Source organism: Heloderma suspectum, chromosome W (assembly GCF_057233095.1).
Source record: "Heloderma suspectum isolate Gila_16-S chromosome W, 16-S_ref, whole genome shotgun sequence".
NCBI classification, from domain to species: Eukaryota; Metazoa; Chordata; class Lepidosauria; order Squamata; family Helodermatidae; genus Heloderma; species Heloderma suspectum.
In genome coordinates this window covers 47,962,356-47,984,637 of record NC_139475.1, presented here as the reverse complement: position 1 = coordinate 47,984,637, position 22,282 = coordinate 47,962,356, and the positions used below count along the sequence as shown (strand labels likewise).

The window sequence follows — 22,282 nt, the reverse complement described above, 5'->3', positions numbered from 1 at the left end:
ATCCCCTTTTCCTTTTGTGCCATGTCTTCCTGATTGCAAGCCTGAGGGCTGGGAATTGTTCCATTACTAATCTTTGCAGGCCACTCTGGGAGCCCTTTTTGGCTGAAGAGCAGTGCGAAAGTGCTGCAGACGCATAAACACACAAACCACTGTGGGCCCACAGAGAAGACCCTTCCTGCCCAGAGGATGTACCGTCTCCCCTTTGTTTCCCTTTGTAGCTGGTTTCGGAAAAAGCACGCTCAGTCCAAGCCCGTGGTCCCCATTCCTCCCAGCCCCGAGACGAAAGACCGATGGAGGAGCATGACAGTGGTGCCATACCTAGAAGATCTCCACAGCTACAACGAGGAGGATGAGGATGACTTAAAAGACGACTACTTGGAGGACAAGGTCATCTACACTCAGTACTTCACAGTGCCTGGTAAGGGCGCGGGGGGTAGTCCAAAAAGAGTGGGGCAGGGGGGGTTGTGGCATGTCAAGAGCAGGCCAGTTAGCTGAGCCAGTTTGCTGTGTCAGAGGGGAGGGGCCCTCGGAGGAAGAACTTGGACCATCTGTTGTAGGGGTGCTGTGTGAGCCCACAGCTGTGGCGTTGAGCCAGTCAAAGGGGAATGTTTTTTGGCCTGGGTGAGGATCTGAAGGATCTGTGCCTCTTTGTGTCTGTGGATGCTGACAGACAAGAGGATAGCAGCTTAGGGAAACTGGGAGCACAGAAGGCAGGACTGGGGAGCGCAGGGCTTAAAATGCAGGAGGTTGGATCTTGGTTGAATGTTGGGAGGTGGTATCTTGACAGGAAGAGCAGTTTGAAAATGGAACTGGTTACTTATTAGGGTGGGTGGGCTTAGGTTAGCAGAGGTTACACAGCTGCCTGCTGAGAATGCTCTACCTGCAGAAGAGGGCAACTCAGATGATCAAGGGGCTGGAGCATCTCCCCTATGAGAGAAGGTGACAACAGCTGGGATTGTTGAGCCTGGAAAAAAGGAGGGTCAGGGGAGAGTCTACGAAATTATGCCTGGTGTGGAGAGGGAGCCATTTTTCTCCCTCTCTCAAAATACTAGAACCCAGGGTCACCCCATGAAGCTGATTGGTGGGAGGTTCCAGACAGACAAAAGGAAGGACTTCACACAGTGCGGAGTTAAACTATGGAACTCGCTACCACAGGATGTCATGATGGTCACCAATTTGGAGGGCTTTAAAAAGGGGTTGGACAAATTCATGGAAGAGGAGAAGGCTATTGATGGCTACTAGTCCTGATGGCTCTGTGCTACCTCCAGTACCAGAGGCAGTGAGCTTGTGTACACAGGTTGCTGGGGAACATGGGCGGGAGGGTGCTGTTGTGCTCATGCCCTGCATGTGGGTTCCTGGCCGACAGCTGGCTGGCCGCTGTGTGGACAGAATGCTAGACTAGATGGACCCTTGGCCTGATCCAGCAGGGCTCTTCTGATGTTCTTACGTAACTCTGAATTTCCTGCCTCAAGCTGGGGTTTGGACTAGATGGCCTCTGGAGGACCCCCATCTCCTCCTGCCCCTCCCCCACAGCTTTCAAATAGCCGCCCTCAGAGTGGGCTGAGCATCCATCGTGCTAAATTCAGGAGAGGTTTTGCTTCACCCCTTAAGGTTATTTTTCTGTCCCATTGAGCATAGCTGCCACTCCCCACCCAGTTTTCTGATAGCATCTGAGGTTCTTTGCAGTGGTGTATACATGCGGGGGGCAGGTGAGTTTGGGGAAGAGCACGTGCACACGCGCAGGGAGAGGGCGGGAGGGTTTGTGACTCCAAAAGCAAAAAAATAGCCGATGGCTCAAGGGTTTTCAATGTCGTCTTCGTGCCTGCCGCAGGAGCGAGAGGAGTGCATGCCAGGGAGATGGCAAGAGATGGACAGAACCAGACCTTTCCGAAGCTTCTCTGCAAATGAGCCCCAGCTGGGGATGATGGGAGTCCTAGGCTGATACATCTCAAGGGTTCCCAGTTGGCCTACGATCAGACCTTGTGGGTATTCTGTGCTTAAAAAATAAAAATCGGCACCCAGGACAAGCCAGATCTATGCCAAGAACCGTTAAATCGGGCAAACATGTACATCTGTCTCCCTCCCCCCACCCCCAAGGTTTTGTATAGCTTTTGCCAATTTCAGTCCTTTTTTTTTTTTAAAACGTAAATGTTTAGGTTATTGGAAGCTGCCACTTTTGCGGTTTTGCATAATGCTTTTTTTCCTAGTCGCAGAGAAGTGCATGGAGAGCAGGAACACCACACCACATCTTCCCTAACCGCTTATTCATCTGCTACCCTATAACAAAAAGTTCTTGGGGTGGCTCACAGAATAAAACAGGTTGAGAAATGACCTTTCATTCAGCAGTCTCTTCTTTCTCCTGAGGTTTCAGTTGACCCATGGGCTTTGTGGTCATAGGGACTAGGAACGTGCTCTTAGTAAACCCCCCCCCCCTTCCAAAAAAGCTGTGGTTCTGGGGGAGCTGGATTCTGCTCTTGATACCCTGTCCTGTGCTCCCTTGGAATGGCCAGCATACTTTCAGTCCTGCCTCTTGGTTTGTAGGCCAACAAAAGAGGATCTAAAGAAAGCTTTAAAAGCCCCAAACAAAACAGCTGTACCAGTATATTATTTGTGCTGTGTTTTGAGACACGTCTCTATCGAGGGAATCTAGAAAAGGCATCGTTTAAAAATAATCTTAAATGTAGATTTTTTTTAAAGTGTGTTTGGGGCTGTTAAAGATGTTGACCTGTGTCGGCAGCAATATATGGCAGCCTTCCCAGACATGGCTGGGCATGATGGGAGTTGTAGTCCAACACCTCTGGAGGGCACAGCTGATAGCGTTGGTTCAGATCCACATCACACTAAACTGCGTCCATCAGCCTGGTATTGGAGGAGGAGGCGGCAGTGACCCTTCTGCTGTTCAGCCTTTTGGAACCTGGCCCTGACAGCCGACTTAAGCACCCTCCCTCTGCATACGATTTACGTCCACTGCATTTCCCTGCCTTCTCTCCCACCGCTCCCGTGCTCCTCCTAATTTGCTCCCCTGTTGCGTCTTCTCAGGTGAAAGCGAGGCAGGGCTTAGAGAGGAGGACAGCACAGATCAGGAAAGAATACTGGCTTAACTGTTTGGAGAAGGAGCCCTGACAACCAGTGCCAAGGAAGGAAGGAACGAGAAGCTTAATTTAGATGACCAGAAGAGAGAGATACCCATTCCCCTTCCAGCTAGAACAGTTCTGGCTTTGCCAGCCCTGGGGGGAGAAGCATCATTGGCATCAAACCATGCGTGGCTTATGTCTGTTGAGAATCAGAATGTCTCCTCTGTTATGTGACATCGTTACCAGGGCTGGGGAACTTGCAGCCCTCCCAGATGAACTCTGACTACAACTCCCATCCACCCAGATAGGAGTTGGAGTCCAACAAAATCCAGAGGGCCCCAGGTTCCCTGCTCTGTCTTAAACCATAGATAGGGCAGGAGTTGGGCAACCATGGGAGGCCTATGGCCATCCCCCCCCCCCCCCGGATCCCTCCCATAGGCCGCACAGTTGCAGGAAACCAAGAAAAAATTAAAAAACGATATCTGCAGCTTGCAAACAAGCTAAATTTGACCCCTTTTTCACATTTGGGGGCTGGTGCTGCCAGGGGGATTGGTGCTCCAAAGGCCCTGTTGCAGATTGGGGGATCCAGGCCCTGTTTGGGCCGCCCATGCAGTGCCAAGCCCCTCCGCCACCTTCTTGGCACGCTTGCATCAGACGTTTGTTTCAGCAATGCTGAGCCCCTTGGCACTTCAAACACAGCCCTTCTGCATCGGGGTTTCCCTTACCCGGGCGGCTGTCTGGCCGTTCCTGACTATGGTTTCCTCCCTGCAACCCTCCTCCTCCTTTGTGTTTTAAGAGGAACCTGCCCTCGCTCGGATTTGAACCCGCAAAGCTCTTCTCAGAAATGGAGACCTGGTGCGGGAATTGCTCACTCCTGCTGTGTCAGGCTGCTCTTAAAAGGCCCTGCACAAGCCGGAGGAAGAGGGAAGGGGTGTCGAAGGTGGGGAAAAGACAGCTGAACTCAGAAACGCTGAAGGCAAACCTAGTTAATGTATGGTTTTGTGTGTGTGAGTAGCCGTAAGCTAGTGTTCTTTGTTCCCCCCCTTCCTATTTAAAGAGCCCCCAAATGGCTCTGTAGTTCATCTTCCCTGAGGAAGAGCCAGGGAACTGTGGCTGCTGTTCCACTGCTTCAATCCCACCTCCCCACCCCACACCCTCTGCATCGCACTCCCCCTCCCCGACCCCATTTATGGGGAATTCCTTCCCCAGCTGTATGAACCAGAGGAAAGGGAACACATGAGGGCTGGTTTTTTTGCCGGCAGCTGTTTGCTCCCTGTTTCGCCTCCTCTCACTCCAGGACAAGTCCTCTGTATCCCAGAAGTGACGTCACTCGAGTGCATGGCAGGCTATGGGATAGGGTGGGTTTGCGCCCAAAGCAATGGTGGGATGTGCCCACCGGTTGCATCCGGCTTCTGCTCTGGTCAGTGTTGTAAGACGTTTCGGGTGAAGGAGAGAGGAAGTAGGGTAGCAAATAGCATATTCCTGCAGCCTCCCTGCACCTGGTGTACTACAGATGTGCTGGGCTGCAACTCCATCATCCCCAGCCAGCAAAGTGGCTGGGGATGATGGAGTTGCAGCCCAGCACATCTGTAGCGCACCAGGTCCGGGAAGTCTGTATTCCCTCGAACAGCCACCACCGCATTTTGTGTGCCTGTGGCGTGCATCTCCCATGTGCTACAGGAGCGTGCGCTGGGGGCGGGGTGTGTGTGGAAGGGAATATCAGCCCCCTCCGTGGGCCAGCCAGATAATTACTGCAAGTGTTTAATCGCTCCCATTATTATCTGCTGCTGCTTCAAACAGTCTCCATTTCGGGGCCCGTCGAGAGCTGTCAGTCGGTGGGCTTGATGTGCAATTACGGGAAGATGGCGGATCATCGCTCTGGCCCTCTTGAGTGCCTGTTCCGACATCTCTCCCAGAGAACGTGAGCTCTTAAGCATCCCACAGCCCCGCCCACACAGCTGTGCGCATCCTTTTACTGTGCCCCCGTTTTTGTTGCATTAAGGTTTTGAGCAAAGCGGTTCTTTGGAACCTCCCATGACCCTAGTACACAGCGTTGGTGTGAACAGCAAAATAAAATAGTTCCCCCCCCCCTTTTCCTTTTTTTAAAAGCTCAGCTCTCATTCTAGAGGTTTTGCAGTTCAGCTTAGAGTAGATCAGTTATCTATCAAAGAGTTCCCAGAGAGCACTGGCTGTGGAATTTTATATTAGACGATAATAGCTCACCCCCTTCCAGTAGCTTGGATTAGGTAACAAAAGGCTTAGAATCCCCATTTGCAATCCGACTGAGAACAGCTAGGAAACATTCCTGGCCTCTACAACACTTGGTTCTCCAGTTCAGAGACTCTGCAAGTAGGACTGTGGTTGGGGAGGGAACCCTCTATCTTAACCTTTGGGGAGATTCTGCTGGTTAGAGAAGGAAGTACTGGGCCTGGATGGAACCAGTGATCTGAAGCTACTTAGGTGGATTCACGAGGAGAATCCACAGGTCACGCATGGAGCCCTGTGCCCAGTTCTGGGCATCACACATTCAGAAGGATACAGAGCAGGGGTGCAGAACCTCTTTCAGCCCGTGGGCTGAATTCCATTTTAGAGAAGCACTCGGAAACCACATTCCAGTGATGGGCGGGGCCAGAGGCAAAGGGGGCAGGATTGACCCCCCCCCATATTAGCTTGAAGATCTTCCTGCAAGTAACTGGCGAATTGTGCCCCAGTGGGAATAAAAAGTGAGGCTCCCATTGTCTTTCCCGCCCTCAGGGCCCCCTTTTCTGGCCTCGAGGCTTTGACACGTCTCAAAAGCCACCACGGCTGAGAGCTTTTCTTCCTGTCCCAAATGAGAGCAGAGGCCCTTGAAATCTGACTGGTAAAAAGGGAGCCGTCACCAAGCCTCCCCTCCGACCCTCCCTCCCCAGAAACAAAGCGCTTTTTCAGGAAGGAGAGTGCATGCCCACTTCAAAGTAGAACCCACGTTGCCTAAGAAAGATGGGTGTGGCACCTTTCTCTGCCCAAGGGCCGCATTCCATTTGGGAGAAGCTCTTGGGGGCTGCATTCTGGGGGTGGGCGTGGCCAAAGGCAGAAAGGGCAGGATTGAAAATACCACCTATTTTAGCTTAAAGCTGTGACTAAAGCCTTGTGGGGGTGGGGGACGACACTGCACAAACACCAGGAAGCCACCAAACGGTTGGCGGTGAGAGGAATTGGACTGGGGTCAGGGGAAAGGGACATGGCCCTCTGGGGAACTCCAGGGGGCTGGACTGGGACCCTGGGCCTGAGAGTTTGCCCCCCTGATTAGAAGGAGTTCAGAAAAGGATGATGAAGTTAGTCCGTTCAGAAAAGGATGATGAAACAAGTCCTATTTGGTGGGGTTGAAGGATCTAGGTATGTTTAGACCGGAGAAGAGAAGATTGAGGGGGGACGTGGTCGCCCTCTTTGAAGCCCTGAAGGGGTGCTGCATGGAAGAGGACAAAGGCGTCTTCTCTGCTGCCCTCCTCGAGGGAAGGGCTAGATCTGAGGGGCAGACGTTACAGGGGGGCAGATTTTGGGTGAATGTTGGGAGAGAATTTATTTGCAGCAAGAGCAGTTTGACAGTGGAACAGGTGACCCTAGTGGGGCGATGGGCTCAAGCAGAAATGGGATAGGCACCTGTTAGGGATACTGTAAGCTCTGGATTTCCTCCATGGAGTTGGACTTGGTGTCCTGTGAGGCCCCCTCCAACTCTGCTGTTCAGTGATCCTTTGCATGCAGAAGGTCCCAGGTGCAGTCCTTGTCCACAGCCACCTGAGGGTGTGTGGGACTTCCAAAAGTGGCTCTGTTACATCTGGGGTGGGGAGAGTGGACCACAAATTTGGTGGAAGCCGTATTCCCCAGGTGCAGAGCTGCAGAGCAGATCTGGCCCCCTTGGTGTTGCAATCTGGCCCTCTAGGGCTCGCCAGAAGGCCATGTCCCCTCCCTCTGGCCCCACCTCCTTTCTCCCAACTGCCAAATGGAACTACTGAGGTCAGGAAAGGTGACGCGGGCCTTACTTTTTATTTTATTTATTTATTAAAAATGTTTCTTGGCCGCCTTTCAGGGCAGAAGCCCTCCCAAGGCAGCTTAGAGCAATAAAATACATAAAAACAGTTAAAATATTAAAAGTGATAAAAACAACAAGAAAACCAGCAACAATGTTAACAGCAGTACCAGTACCAACAGCAGTCATATCAAGAGAAGGCCAAGGTAAAATAATATGTTTTCAAGGCCTTCTTAAAAGTCTGCAATGATGGAGCATGGCGGACTTCCAATGGCAGCTTATTCCAAAGGTGTGGGGCCACTGCAGAGAAGGCCCTAACTGCTCTCACAGGTGGGCAAATGAGAAGGGTCTCTCTTTCTGACCTTAAAGTGCGGGCAGGCTGATAGGGGTGTAGGTGGTCCTTCAAGTAACTTGGTCCCAAACTATTTAAGGCTTTAAACGTCCCAACCAGCACTTTGATTTGGGCTCGGAAGCGCACCGGTAACCAGTGCAGCTGGTGCAGTATAGGCGTTACGTGATCGAATTGCCTCACCCCACCAGTACCTGGGCAGCTGCATTCTGCACAAGTGGGAGTTTCTGAACTGTCTTCAAAGGCAGCCCCATGTATAGTGCATTACAGTAATCCAGCCTAGCTGTGACTAGTGCATGGATAGCTGAGGCCTGCCTTCTCCAGACAGGGCTGCAGTTTTTATTCCCATTGAGGCATGATTCGCTAAAGAATCTAAACAATACAGGTGTACAAAGAGTTTGTTCTTCACCTGTGGTGGAAGATTGCCCCTCTCAGAGGGTGGCACAGAACTTATCATGGTCTATTTTGGGGTTGGCTTCGCTGTGCCGTGCCATCAGCTCTTTGCACCCATGAAATCATTTTGAGCCAAATAGCCAACGTGCAGAACCGGTATGATGGAAACTGCCCTGCTCCTGTCCCCTGTTAGCACAGCATCTTCTGAGAAGCGTCAGCTTAAACAGCAAAAAAAAAAAAGTGAGTTGTCAAAAGTTGCTGTGATAGCAGATACTCCCAACATGAAGTAGCTCATGCCATCGCTTGGAGAAAAAGTGGATGTAACAAGAGTCCTTTTTGAACGCAGCTGGAGAGAGGTGGGAAAGTGTGGGTGTGGGATGTGTGTGAGAAAAGGTCACCCCATCAGTGCATGTTAACAAAAGGACCCGTGAGCTGAGCTTCTGGGCAAAAGGTATGGCCAAAATCACAACACTTGGTTTCTGAAATCTTAATAAGATTCAAATGTAAGATTCTCTTGGAGGAGAAGGCTATCAACGGCTACTAGTCCTGATGGCTCTGTGCTACCTCCAGTACCAGAGGCAGTGAGCCTATGTGCACTAGTTGCTGGGGAACATGGGTGGGAGGGTGCTGTTGCGCTCATGCCCTGCTTGTGGGTTCCCGGTCAACAGCTGGTTGGCTGCTGTGTGAACAGAACACTGGGCTAGATGGGCCCTGGGTCTTATCCAGCAGGGCTCTTCTGATGTTCACGTGTGAAATGCGTAAAATTATATTTTAAACGGTATAAGCCGGTGGCTACTACTAGCCCCAGATCTCACAGCTTCCGCCAACTGATTCCATCTATTCCTACCCCGTCCTTCTGTCTCCTGGTCACACTGCAGTGTGACAGAACGCTAGTGAGTGGCGTAGAGAGATAATAGAGATATTTATTGTTATCACTGCCTTTTATTGATATCCTGCTACCCACTGCAAATGGAAGCCCCAAAAGTGGCTAACAACATCGTACAGAAAACAGTAGAATCAAAGGCTTTGTCCAGCTTCCTTTGAGGAGGGGAAAACGCAATAGCAACACAGTGTCTTTTGATGGGTAGTGCTAGGAGCTGGCCTTCTGAGAGCAACCCAAAGGACAGAGGTGATGCTTTCTGGTGCACAAGAGTCAGGCTACGTTTTTATGTTTCAACTGGTTTAGCATGGAAACTGGTGGCTTTTGCCTTCCCTTTTAGGTTGAAGAAGGGTTTCTAGCTTGCAACGTGGTGGTGGTGGGGCAAGTTCAGCAAGGAAAAATGCTATAATTTGGTATAATGCTTCCAGGGGCCAGGAGGTTGGCTTCCAGACTGCCAGAAGATGCCCACCCCTGTTGTAACTGCTTCGGCGAGAACTGTCCCTCTAAGTATAGGTGGTGAGAGCAACAGGTTTGTTCTCCGTTCCCCCTGAACCCATGCTTCTTATTCACTGCCTGATGCCCTGCCAGAGAAGTCCTGCCAACTACCATTGAGTGCCAACTTTGAGCATTGGAGGCATACAAAGATGGCGCTCACACAAGCAAAGATAGGCTGGGTGAGGATTATTCCAGCGTTGGCATGTGGCTTCCTGGTGCACGGGTGCAGATCCACAAGAGAGCTCTCGTGTTTGGCTGTCCCAGAGTTCTCTGCTTTTCATAGAATCCTAGAATAGTAGGGTTGGAAGATGCCTATAAGATCATCCAGTCCAACCCCCTGCTCAATCCAAGTCAGAGCATCCCTGACAGGTGGCTGTCCAGCCTCATCTTGAACACCTCCAGTGTGGGAGAGCCCACTACCTCCTGAGGGAATGGGTTCCATTGTCATATTGCTCCCTTTTGAGAAAGGGAGTCCGCTGCTTTTGCTGTGAGATGGAGGAAACCTCTTCTTTGAAAGCTGGCATGTGTACTGATTTTGGTAACGTTCCTCCGCCTGAATGGGAGCCATCACGGGAGTTCCACCCGCTCTCCCCTCCCAACTCATTGAGTAATCAATGAGAGGCATTGTCCCTGAGGTCTGAAGTTCTACATCGCACGTTGAGCCTCTGATACTGCCCAGAGAGCTTCAGCGATGAGATTGTCTTGAGATGCCGTTAAATACATGAAAACATACCAGTTGATGTTGACTCAAAACATGGTGGAAGATGCTTTGAGATTCCTGCATTGAGCAGAGGGTTGGACTCGGTGGTCTTACAGGACCCTTCCAACCCTACTATTCTAGGATTCTATGGGTCAGAGACACAACAGAACATCATTCCAGTGTTGAGTAACCCCCCTTACCTGAACATCCATGTGGGTACAGGTGGGGAACTGTTCTGCCCCTGGGGGCTGGATGGCCTGCTGGGTATCCCCCCAGGAGCTGGATGATATCAGGGGGTGGGCCCTCCCCCCCCCACTCCAAAGCTGTGCCCCTGATGTCATAGAAGTCCCTTTTTCTGCGTGCAGAGCTGTTGCTCCGTCACTCTGTGCATGAGGAAAAGACACCAGTGCTTGGAGATGAGGGCAGGTTTCTGCTCCGCACTCGGGAAACGGGCAGGGCCTGATGTGGGCTAGATGAAGAACCCCATGGGCCAGAAGTGGGTTTCTTTATCCGGCCCACATCAGGGCTGGATGAAGAACCTCCCCCAACCCTGCATTAGGGGGGAGGTAGTATCGCCCAGTGGTAAGGCAGCTGCTTCGCAAGCAGATCCCCAGTTCAATCACTGGCATCTTAAGTTAGAAGAAGGCAAGATAGCAGGTGATGGGAAAACCCGTTCTCTCTGCTCAAGAGTTGCTGAGTTAGATGGATGAATAGTCCGACCTGGTATAATTTCTTCATTCTGTATTTTCAATATTTTTATCCCACTCCTCACCCAAAAAAAGGCTCCCAGAATGGCTCACGTACAATTGGTAAACCAGCTGGTTCTTGCCTGCAGGATTACAATCTAAAAAAAAGAGACACAGCATGCAAGGAAAATGGAGTGAAGATGGTAGAGGGAAAAAATTATAGACTTTGGGTCTCTGTTTTGAAAGGAAAGCATAGAAGCTTGCCATGGCAAACCCGTGAGCTGGGCATCAGATGGGCAGAATGCACCGCCACCTTGGTGAATGGGTGAAGTGGGGAGACATTTATTTTCTCGACTTGGCATCCTAGTTTTAGGGAGACACACACACACCCCCTGTCCTTCATACCCCAGCTCGGCACAGAGAGTCCTAAAGGATCCCATTAAAGAGAGATGTTTCTCTCTCTCCCATTCCTCTCTAAAGGAGAAAAAAAAACCCTGCTATGATCAATTCCCCTGCAGCATGTGCGCATGTCTGTGTGTGTGTGTTCCAGACAGTTGCCCAGAAGGGAGAAAAGCAGAGGTGAGTCACTGGTGGGGGTGGATGCTGGGTTATGGGGGGGGGGCTCATTAAGCCTTCCATTGATCAGAGGAAGAAGAGACTTGAACAAGAAGTCTGGCTTCTTTCCCCTACCGAACCTCTTGTTAAAAAATTTATGTCACTTGGCTGAATGTTAAAAACACCTCTCTCTTGTTTTCCTGATGGGCACGAAAGGCCTTACTGAAAGTAGACGTTGGAAGGATTGGAGCAGGTTTTCTCAACTGGGTGCCCTCCAGATGCGTTGGATGGAAATAGCCATCCAACCCATCTGGAGGGCATTTGGTTGGGGAAGGCTAAATTAAAAGTCTCCTCTACTACAGGTGACAAAACGAAACAAAACCCTTGTAAGGCTTAGCAGAAGTGAGCCCTGTAGCGGGCACCATTTCAACAATTGACCTGTCCAACCTCCCACCCTTCCTCTTTATTAAAAATATACAAACTTGGGGTGAGTGGGGGGGGGACCACATGGATTTCATATTTCATGGGAGGGGGACATGTCAGAGCCAAACGGGGCAAGATTCACTGAAGTCCAACAGGGGTTGTTCATCTTTTGGAACAAGGTGAAATTTTTGGCAAGGGGGAATCAGTGTGATGATTTTTTTGTTCTAAAAAGCCTTTTTGTATAATGTCCCAATCCCCTATATATTTAGCACACCTTTATCCCTAACACCAAGGAACTCTGGTCCTGTCATGTGTGACCTCCCCTGCACTGTATTAACCTCACAACAGCCCTGCCAGGTAGGTTAGGCATAGAGAGAGAGAAAGTGACTCAGGAAGCTTTATGGTGACAGGATCTGAATGTGGGTCTCCCTTGTCTTAGATTACAGAATGCGGGCCATCTGTCTCAAATGCCTTTTACTGGGGGACGTGGGAAAGATTGTCCTACATAGACTAAGAGGGAGGGGAAGACAATGGACAAGAATTTAGGGAACTGCATCCTTTGGTCCCCCTTCATGGATCACTGCCTTGTTGTGGCAAAGGGGCTTGCGTAACTCAGTGAAGCCATAAGCTATGCCGTGCAGGGCCACCCAAGACGGACAGGTCATGGCGGAGAGTTCTGACAAAATGTGGTCCACTGGAGAAGGAAATGGCAACCCACTCCAGGATTCTTGCCAAGAAAACCCCATGGAACGTATCCCAAGGCTAAAAGAGATGACGCCGGAAGATGAGCCCCTCAGGTCGGAAGGTGTCCAATATACTACTGGGGAAGAGCAGAGGGAATTTCCAAGTAGCGCCAGAAAGAGTGAAGCGGCTGGGCCAAAGCCGACAGGAAGCTCAGCTGCGGATGTGTCTGGTGGTGAAAAGAAAATCCGATGCTGTAAAGAACAATATTGTTTAGGAACATGGAATGTCAGATCAGTGAATCAAGGTAAGCTGGAGGTGGTCAAACATGAGATGGCAAGATGGAACATCGACATCTTGGGAATCAGCGAACTAAAATGGACAAGCATGGGCGAATTTAATTCAGGTGACCATATCTACTACTGTGGGCAAGAATCCCTTAGAAGAAATGGAGTAGCACTCATAGTCAACAAAAGGGTGGGAAAAGCAGTACTGGGGCACAATCTCAAAAACGATAGAATAATCTCAGTACGAATCCAAGGCAAACCATTCCACATCACAGTAATTCAAGTCTGTGCCCCAACCACTGACGCTGAAGAAGCTGAGGTTGATCGGTTCTATGAAGACCTACAACACCTTCTAGAACTAACACCAAAAGAAGATGTCCTCTTCATCATAGGGGATTGGAATGCCAAAGTAGGAAGTCAAGAAATCACCGGGATAACAGGCAGGCATGGCCTTGGTGTACAAAATGAAGCAGGACAAAGGCTAATAGAGTTCTGCCAAGAGAACACGCGGATCATAGCAAATACTCTTTTCCAACAGCACAAGAGGCGACTCTACACATGGACATCACCAGATGGTCAATATCGAAATCAGATTGATTATGTCCTTTGCAGCCAAAGATGGAGAAGCTCTATACAGTCAGTCAAAACAAGACCTGGAGCTGACTGTGGCTCAGATCATGAGCTGCTTCTTGCAAAATTTCAGCATAAATTGAAAAACGTAGGGAAAACCACTAAACCATTCAGGTATGACCTAAATCATATCCCTTATGAATATACAGTGGAGGTGAGGAATAGATTTCAGGGATTAGACCTGATAGACAGAGTGCCTGAGGAACTATGGACGGAGGTCCGTAACATTGTTCAGGAGGCAGCAACTCAATCCATCCCAAAGAAAAAGAAATGCAAGAAAGCCAAGTGGCTGTCTGATGAGGCTTTACAAGGAGCTGAGGAAAGAAGGGAAGCGAAAGCAAGGGAGAAAGGGGAAGATATATCCAACTGAATGCAATGTTCCAGAGAATAGCCAGGAGAGACAAGAAGGCCTTCTTAAATGAACAATGCAAAGAAATCGAGGAAAACAACAGAATGGGAAAGACTAGAGATCTCTTCAAGAAAATCGGAGATCTCAAGGGAACATTTTGTGCAAAGACGGGCATGATAAAGGACAAAGAAGGCAGGGACCTAACAGAAGCAGATGAGATTAAGAAGAGGTGGGAAGAATACACAGAAGAACTATACAGGAAAGATCTGAATGTCCCTGATAGCCATGATAGTGCGGTCACTGAACTTGAGCCGGACATCCTAGAGAGTGAAGTCAAGTGGGCCTTAGGAAGCATTAGTAACAACAAAGCTAGCGGAGATGACAGTATTCCAGCTGAGCTATTTAAAATCCTAAAAGATGATACTGTTAAAGTGCTGCACTCAATATGCCGGCAAATGTGGAACACTCAACAGTGGCCACAAGACTGGAAAAGGTCAGTTTACATTCCAATTCCAAAGAAGGGCAACGCCAAAGAGTGTTCAAACTACCGTACAATTGCGCTCACTTCACATGCCAGCAAGGTTATGCTCAAAATCCTACAAGCTCGGCTTCAGCAGTATGTGAACCGAGAACTACCGGAAGTACAAGCTGGGTTCCGAAGAGGCAGAGGAACTAGAGATCAAATCACCAACGTTCGCTGGATCATGGAGAAAGCAAGAGAATTCCAGAAAAGTGTCTATTTCTGCTTCATTGACTACGCTAAAGCCTTTGATTGTGTGGATCACAACAAACTCTGGCCAATTCTGAAAGAGATGGGAGTACCAGACCACCTTACCTGTCTCCTGAGAAACCTGTACGAGGGCCAAGAAGCAACAGTAAGAACCGGACAGGGAACAACCGATTGATTCCAAATTGGGAAAGGAGTACGACAAGGCTGCGTATTGGCGCCCTGCTTATTTAACTTATATGCAGAGTACATCATGAGAAACGCCGGGTTGGATGAATCAGAGGTCGGAATTAAGATTGCCAGGAGAATTATCAAAAACCTCAGATACGCAGACGATACCACCCTAATGGCAGAAAGTGAAGAGGATCTCAAGAGCCTCTTGTTGAGGGTGAAAGAGGAGAGTGCAAAAGCTGGTTTGAAACTCAACATTAAAAAAACTAAGATCATGGCATGTGGCCCCCTCACTTCCTGGCATATAGAAGGGGAAGAAATGGAAGCAGTGACAGATTTTATTTTCTTGGGCTCCAAGATCACCGCAGACGGTGACTGTAGCCATGAAATTAAAAGACGCTTGCTCCTTGGGAGGAAAGCTATGGCAAACCTAGACAACATAGTAAGAAGCAGAGACATCACCTTGCCGACAAAGGTTCATATAATCAAAGGTATGGTTTTCCCAGCAACAACGTATGGCTGTGAGAGCTGGACTCTAAGGAAGGCTGAGCGCCGAAGAATTGATGCTTTCTAACTGTGGTGCTGGAGAAGACTCTTGCGAGTCCCCTGGACTGCAAGGAGGTCAAATCAGTCCATCCTAAAGGAAATCAACCCTGAGTGCTCATTGGAAGGACAGAGACTGAAGCTGAAGCTCAAATATTTTGGCCACCTAATGCGAAAAGGCACTGGAAAAGACCCTGACGCTGGGAAAGATTGAAGGCAAAGGGAGAAGGGGATGGCAGAGGATGAGATGGCTGGATAGGTAGCATCACTGATGCAATGAATATGGACTTGAGCACACTCCGGGAGAGAGCGCAGGACAGGAAGGCCTGGCGTGCTATGGTCCATGGGGTCACGAAAAGTCAGACACGACTGAACAACAGCAACAATCCTTTGGTCCCTGAGAAAAGGACCCTCCCCTCCCCAGTATCTCTCTTTACACACACACACACACACACACACACACACCCCAAATCAACTCATAGGGGCATAGCATTGATTTTCCTTGCTCTTAAGGAGTCTCCGGTGCCCTTGTGACATCAGCAGCCTTTCTTTCAATCCATGTCCTCTTAGGCCTATTTGCATGCCCAGCAACCAACATACACCACACTCTCAAAGGGGACAAAGGCTGCCTGGAAGCAAAGCAAGCTGACGCAGCGCCCACATCTGGAAACTGCAGCTGGCGGTGCAGGACTTGATGAAGTTAGGGCAGACTTGGTTGTCCGAAGGAATGGGGTTGGGGAAAGGACCGAAAAGAAAGAAGGTGAGTCAAAACCATGCCGGAGGGGAGGTTGGCTTACATGCCAGCCACAGCTTATCTCTGCAGCCACAGTTCTGGTAAATGTCTCGCAAAGGCCTCCGAAGAAGTATAGCCATCTTACCAGCACAGGCCTCAAAATAGCTTCTTTTTCACTTCTGAAGCGATCTGGCTTGTTATTTTGGCTTGCGGGCCAAAAATGCCCTCTTTGGAGCCCTTTTCAGCACTTAGAACCTGTAAGGTGACCAGGGATCGAGTGGCTGAATTTTTCCTCAATTTTCAGCTTTCATGAATTAAACCCAAGTCTCTAGTCCCTCTGGATCTCAGCGTGGGAAGGACAGGTGTGCAGATAAGAGTTCTACCTGATAGTTTAAGGAGTATGTTTGCATCCACCTTCTGGCCAAATTAATACAAAGGCACAGGGATGAGTCTTAACTTAGGTCCTGGTTTTAAATTGTATGTGCAGTTGTTCCATTCTTATTTATTAGGATCAAGTAACGTTCTGCGTTACTCCAGGGGTGGCCTTCCAGATGTAGTTCAACTGCAACTGTGCATATTTTCATTTCCAAATTGCATAATATATTCTGCTGCTAAGATGGGTGGGCCAAGAAGTGATAGAGGGAAATATCACTCCCTCGTTTGTGGAATCCCAGACCTCTAAGCCTCTCTGTGCAACTTGGCAGCATGCTTGGCAGGATGATACAGACAAACAGGATATCCTGGGAGAGGTAGAGGGTTTGTGAGGGTGTGCGCGTGAGTGAGAGAGAGAGAGAGAGAGAGAGTCAGAAAGGAGATCGCAGGACCGGTGTTGGGTAGGAATGGTTGGGCACTTGCCAAGGGCCCATACCCCAGCAGGGGTCCACAGACAAGAGCCTGGACTCACTCCTCCTCCTCACCGTTGCAACCTGCTTGTTCAGCTGCCTCTCCCTCTGGCCCAGACAATGGTGGTGGTGGTGAGAAGGAGAAGCAGGAGAAGTTGCCACCAATTCTCCCCTTGCTCTCGGCCTGTCGGGCAAGCCAGTGGTCGCAACGCTGACAGTGATCCCAGTGGCAAGAAGGTTGACCCGCTGAAGGCGCCTTTCCCAAGAGCCCCCTGAAAGCTGAAGCCTGCACTGCGGGGGCCCATCAGCAAACCTGGTGAACGTCAAGTCAAGGGAAGAAACAGCAGTGTCAGCTACGTTCCCTACAAATTGTAAAAGAAATCAATCTAGAGGCTTTCCGCATCTTGGCATTCCAAATGTGTGCCGGGGATCTGTGTGCCTTTGGCAAAGCATCATGCATGCCTGTTTGGGGGTGGCAGATTTCTTTCCGTTTTTCAGCCTCCCGGGGAGAGTAACCACTGTTCTGCAACATCACTGTGTCATGTTCAGTCCCCCCCCCCCCCATTTTTGCTTTGGGTCACACTTCTTTCTTTTTGGTCTCCCTCCCACATGCACCCCGGATGGGTAGCGATGATGGCAGCCACCAGCCGGGAATTGCCGTGACGTTCGGCACTTGGTGTGCCGAGGCGGAGGGAGCGTTGCGTGTCCTTTGGCAAAATGAGACATAATTATCTTGCGTCCTTTTTTAATTATTTTTTGCTGCTGGCTCTGAGTCACCGGGCTTGAAAAGCCCAGTGTGTCATGTGTACTTCTCTGCTTTAAAATTACCTTGGCAAAATCTGTTTGGAAGGGGGTTGGGGAGAGACACAGGCCAGCTCAGCGCAGCTCCATCAGCGGCTGGACACGATGTGCATAATTCTCGTGTGTGTGCGTGCATTCTTCCCTACCTCATTGCTGAGCTAAGCAGCTGCTGGTGCAGCCTTGGAGAACGGTGTGCTTGCTTTGAGACATTTTAAAATCCTCCTACAGTCAACTCAATGCCCTTTTAAAACCAAGCGTGCACACACGCACGCACCATTTACTGTTTCATTTCACATCAATGGGAGGTAATTACTATGAAAACAAAAACGGTCATCCATCGAAGATGGACAGAGTGAGAAAGAAATAGGTCAGGATGTGTCTGAGCTGCCTTGTTTGGAGGAGTGGGGTAGCAGGAGATGGATCCCAAAGGATTTGAATGGTGTTCCCTGAGCATAGGTGAGGATGTCGTTGGTATGACGAGCACATCCCCATTTTTTGCAGTCTTTATGCATCCATTTTGACTGGTTTTCTTCCCCTCTGCCCATGTAACCGTGCAATATGTGTCTTGTAAGTGTAGCATGGACCGTTAGGGGTACCAACGGGGTCAGCTCCAAGTTTAACTGGCCCTGTGAAAAGGGCCCCCCTCACTTGCTTGGTTGTGACAGGAATATCAGTCCTCCAAGGTGGCTGGGTAATGCCGTTCGAACTTTGGCCATGCCTCAGAGTGGCCCACGTAACGTCGCCACGGGGAAATGTGAAAAGGGAGTTCCATGAGCCCAGCAGCTTAGCACAGAGGGCTGGAGCAGATGTCAACACCGGTAGAGGGCACCAGCAGCTGCCCCGGACTTCCGGTTGCTGGCGCCAGGCCGGGTTACCAGTCTCCCGTTCTTTTCCCTGCAAAACGAGCATTGCTTTTTGCGTGTGTTTGGTCTTGGGCATTCTGTCGGACAGAAATAATATTTTTAGCTTTGGGTGGTGGGGAAGGGGGCGGTTTCCAAAAACATTTCCATTTCCACAGCCTGATCCGGCCAAAACTCACTTGCCACCCCCTGTCTCGGCACAACGGGTTGAAACTCACCCCGGCCCTGCCTGCGGCCAAGGTCTTTTTGAGATGGCCTGCCAGGTGACCTGTAGGCTGGTGCTGCAATTATTGTGTGGGGAGGGGGTGGTCCTTAATAAAACACACATGTCCTCATTTTTCGTCAAATAAGAACATCAGAAGAGCCCCGCTGGATCAGACCCAGGGTCCCTCCAGTCCAGCATTCTGTCCACACAGCAGCCAACCAGCTGTCAACCAGGAACCCACGAGCAGGGCATGAGCGCAACAGCACCCTCCCGCCCATGTTCCCCAGCAACTGGTGTTGTCCCCCCGACTAACCTTCTAAAAACAGTGTCTAAGGGGCTGTCATAAGAGCAAAGGTCTCCTCTGCCCCCATCGCCCTTATATTTTAAGGACTGCCATAAGCGGACCTGTAGGAAGGGCCAGGTATTCACATGCTGTGCACCAAGCATGCGCAATGCAGGGCACGCCCTGAGCGCATAATCTCTTGCTCACATGCAAGTTCTTACCGTTTGAACTGGGTTCCTCCACCCTCCACCGCCTAAACTCCACAGCCGGGGGGGGGGGGGTTATTTGCCTCTATTTACATGGCTCTGTAGTCCTGTTCGAAGAGTTTTGTGTCGCTCTGAGGCTTGCTATCCTGCCCCACTTGCCCAGTTGATCTGTGGCAGTCACTCTCCTGCTGGGGCTCAGAGATGTAAACCAGTCCTTCCCTCCCCCAGCCCCCCACATGTGTAGGATCACAGCTCCTGACACCCCCCACCAACATGGAACTTGTAGGTTAACATCTCTGGAAGGCACCAGGTTGGGAAAGGAAGCTGTTAAACCAGGAGTCCCAAACCAAATTCAGCTTCCCTGGGGTCTCAATAAAGCCCTCTCGGGTTCCACAAATAGCCAAACCCACTTTCCCTGGCTCCACCCACTTTCAACCATTGATTATTTGTTGGTTTCCCAGCTGAACAGTTGAACAGCCCGTCCAAAGGTTTTGTTATCGGCAGTAAGTTTTCAGCCAGTATGTTTTTGGCTCCACCCCTTTTTGCCTTCAGCTCTGCCCACCGCTGGCATGCAGTCCCCGAGAGTTCCAAAATGGAATTAGGCCCCCCAGCCTGAAAGAGGTCCTGCATCCCTTTTTTAAACCGTTGGACGGCAGAGCTGGGTTTTGAAGGTAGCGGTGGAGTTCCCCCACTCGGGATCTTCATGGGGGAGCCTGATGGTGGGAGGGATTTCTACATGTGCTCAGTGGCATGGATCCTTTCTGTACCCACCGTAGCTTTTTGTTTGTCTGCTTTCCAGGGCAGGTGCCTGACGAGGAGGCCCAGCAAAACGGGCAGAGCTGCAACCAGGGGCTGCCCAAGCCAGTCTGCATGAACGGGACAGAGCCAGGGCAGCTGGGCAGCAAGGCGAAAGGCGAGCAGCAGGCCAGCACCTCATCCAACCCCTCCCGCAAGGCCTCCTCCACCAGCAGCAAGATTCGCAAGCTCTCCACCTGCAAGCAGCAGTGACCTGGGCTCCATCGCCTACCACAGGTGGGTAGCCTCTCCTTTCCAAGCTGGTAGCCGGCAAACCTGGCCGCGGAGGCTTAGTGAGGGCAGCTGGACAGGCAGAGTGGACCGTGGTTGCATCTCCCTGGCTCTGTGTCTGCAGCTGAACCTCGCAAAGCAAACTGGGCCTTCAATACAGCCGGAGTGGGGGGCAGATGATCAACAGAGGCAACACTGGGTATCAACCGTGGTCTGATTTGAGGGGGTGGTGGGGTCTTAATACTCCAGCAGTCTATCTGAGCAGTGTGAATTTCAGCAGATACCCAAAATGTTCTCTATCTTCATTAATTCGCTCCAGATTTCCCATTCGGGGGCGGGGGGCTATATTAGGGGAGTCTGTCCTGTGCCTGGTAGCCATTGAGAGCCTCAGCCTCTACGCTTTTGCGTTGTATAGCTGCTGCCAGTTCTTGTAGCAGTGACTTCTGTGGATTAGCGGTGTGCTGTGCGAAGGAGGCTCCCTCTGATCTGTCTTGGCAATTTGGGGACCGAGAAAACAGAAGTGTTCCTTCGCAACACACACACGGGTTTTCACTTTTCCATGACTTGGTGCGCTGTTGAGCACGCATGCGTCTGGAGGCCTGCTGGTTCTCCCCCCATTCTGCCTCGTCGGCCCTCCTGGAGATCATCTATTTGAAGCCCATTTTGGTTTTTGTTTAATTTTTTGGTTTTTCCCAACAAGGGAAGCTTGTGATGCCTGCGTTGGGTATTGCCCAAAGATAATTTTTGGAAACGCAAGAGGGCTGAATCTGTCTCACTTGGGCGGGCACCCCTGGCATCTGAGCCACGTGTGGCTTCTGGGGGTGGATCCGGCAACTGCTGCAGGCTGGGCAGGGCCATTCTGTGAATGTAATAGCACATGTGCCTCATCTGGCTGGCATGCTCTTTCCCTATTCTTTCTCTTCTCCATCCGTGCAGTGGCAAATCTCCTCCTTCGTTGTTCCCCCTTCCCCAGATCTCCTCCCTTGCGGCTTTTGCACAGCTCTCCTGATTCATAAGCTCATTGTGAAAAATTATTCATCTCTGCCCCCGGACTTCCCACCTCGCCTTGCCACGCTTGCTGGTGCTGAGGTACTTGGCTTGCAACCAAGTTTTTCATTCCACATCCGTTCCTTCTCTTTCTCCGCCCCCCTCCCAGTTCCTCACAGCATCGAGGCCGGAATTCAAAACTAGTCCTTGGATCTCTTTGTGAATAAGATTTTTCTTAACATGCCTCTCGCAAATGACTCAGTCCCTCAGCAGGCAAGCAAACAGTGCTTCCCTGTCCGAGATCCTAAGATCTGGTGGGCTGGGAGACTTCTGGGTAATTTGGTCCAACCCCTACTTTAGGTCGGAGTTTGGGAGCCAACAGCAACAGGGAACATGTTTTGCCTAATGGCCAACCCAAATCTGCCCTCCCATCCCTTAGATCTAGTGTTCCCCTATGAGACGGCAGCAAAGGGCACATTTTCATCCTCTTCTACACAACAGCCCTTCTGGGTGGGATTTGAAGAGCCGCCTTGAGAGCCATTTTGGGTAGAAAAGCGGGGTACAAATCAAATCAATAAATAAAATGTCACCCACATGCATCAGACACATTCAGAATACAGTCACAGTCTTCTCCAGGGTAAACATACCCAGTTCCTTCACCCAGAATGAGGTCTGTCTAGTGCAGAACAAAGTAGAGCTACCATTTGAAAACGACGGTTCTCGTAATGCAGCCAAAGATCGCCTTCGCCTTTGTTTGCAGCCGGGTCATGTGGCTGGCTCGTGATCTTCTAATTGCTGCAAGGAGAGCAAAACTCTCCTCAAATTTACTCCAGAATGACTGCATGGGGATTAGCAGAACATAGCTCCACTCATGTCTTCCCACACCAGTTGTATTCCTCTTCTCAGCTGGCGTCAGCTGCCAGTGAGAAGTTGTAATGAGGCCACTCTGTCGAACCAGCTGCCCTTGCTAAGCCTCTGAGGAAGCCAGTAGCTTGTTTTTGATCGTGCTACCTTCAGAAATCAGTTCTGATTCTTCCATGCTGAGAAGAAAGCATTACTTTAATTAGCATTTTCGTAACACCCTTTGGTTTATCCTTTCCCCTCTCACATTTGTGTCCTACTTTCCTTCCATGGGAACATATACTGGCCCATCTAACCTAATTTTGTTTACACCTGGGCTCTCCAATGGGAGTGAGGACACTTTTCTTGGCACTGGCCAAGTTTCCTGCTCCTCCTGATTTTTATTTTATATCCAAATATTTTTAATTAATTTTTTTTAAAAGCTGGGAAGCAAATTTCTGCCCCTCCAGCACCATCTTTATTTGGATTCAAAAGAGTGATTTTGTGTTTTTGAGTTCAGTCCCCACCTCTGCCTTGCGCTCAGGTTCTC

The 22,282-nt window shown here is 50.2% G+C and overlaps 1 protein-coding gene across 5 annotated transcripts in view; it reads left to right on the top strand.

The window, feature by feature from the left end:
- The window catches only part of LOC146333993 (serine/threonine-protein kinase STK11-like), an 83,012-nt gene that overhangs the window by 57,910 nt on the left and 2,820 nt on the right, over nucleotides 1-22,282 (top strand). For 2 of the 5 annotated variants that reach the window (XM_084825202.1, XM_084825204.1), the window contains 2 exons: nucleotides 219-418; nucleotides 19,679-19,911. In XM_084825202.1, coding sequence (XP_084681328.1) covers nucleotides 219-418; nucleotides 19,679-19,887 — 409 coding nt within the window. In that variant the 3' untranslated portion in view covers nucleotides 19,888-19,911. Of the gene's footprint in view, nucleotides 1-218; nucleotides 419-1,831; nucleotides 4,554-19,678; nucleotides 19,912-22,282 lie in introns of those variants that run through there. The other 3 variants (XR_014786426.1, XM_084825203.1, XR_014786427.1) reach the window with 3 other exon arrangements.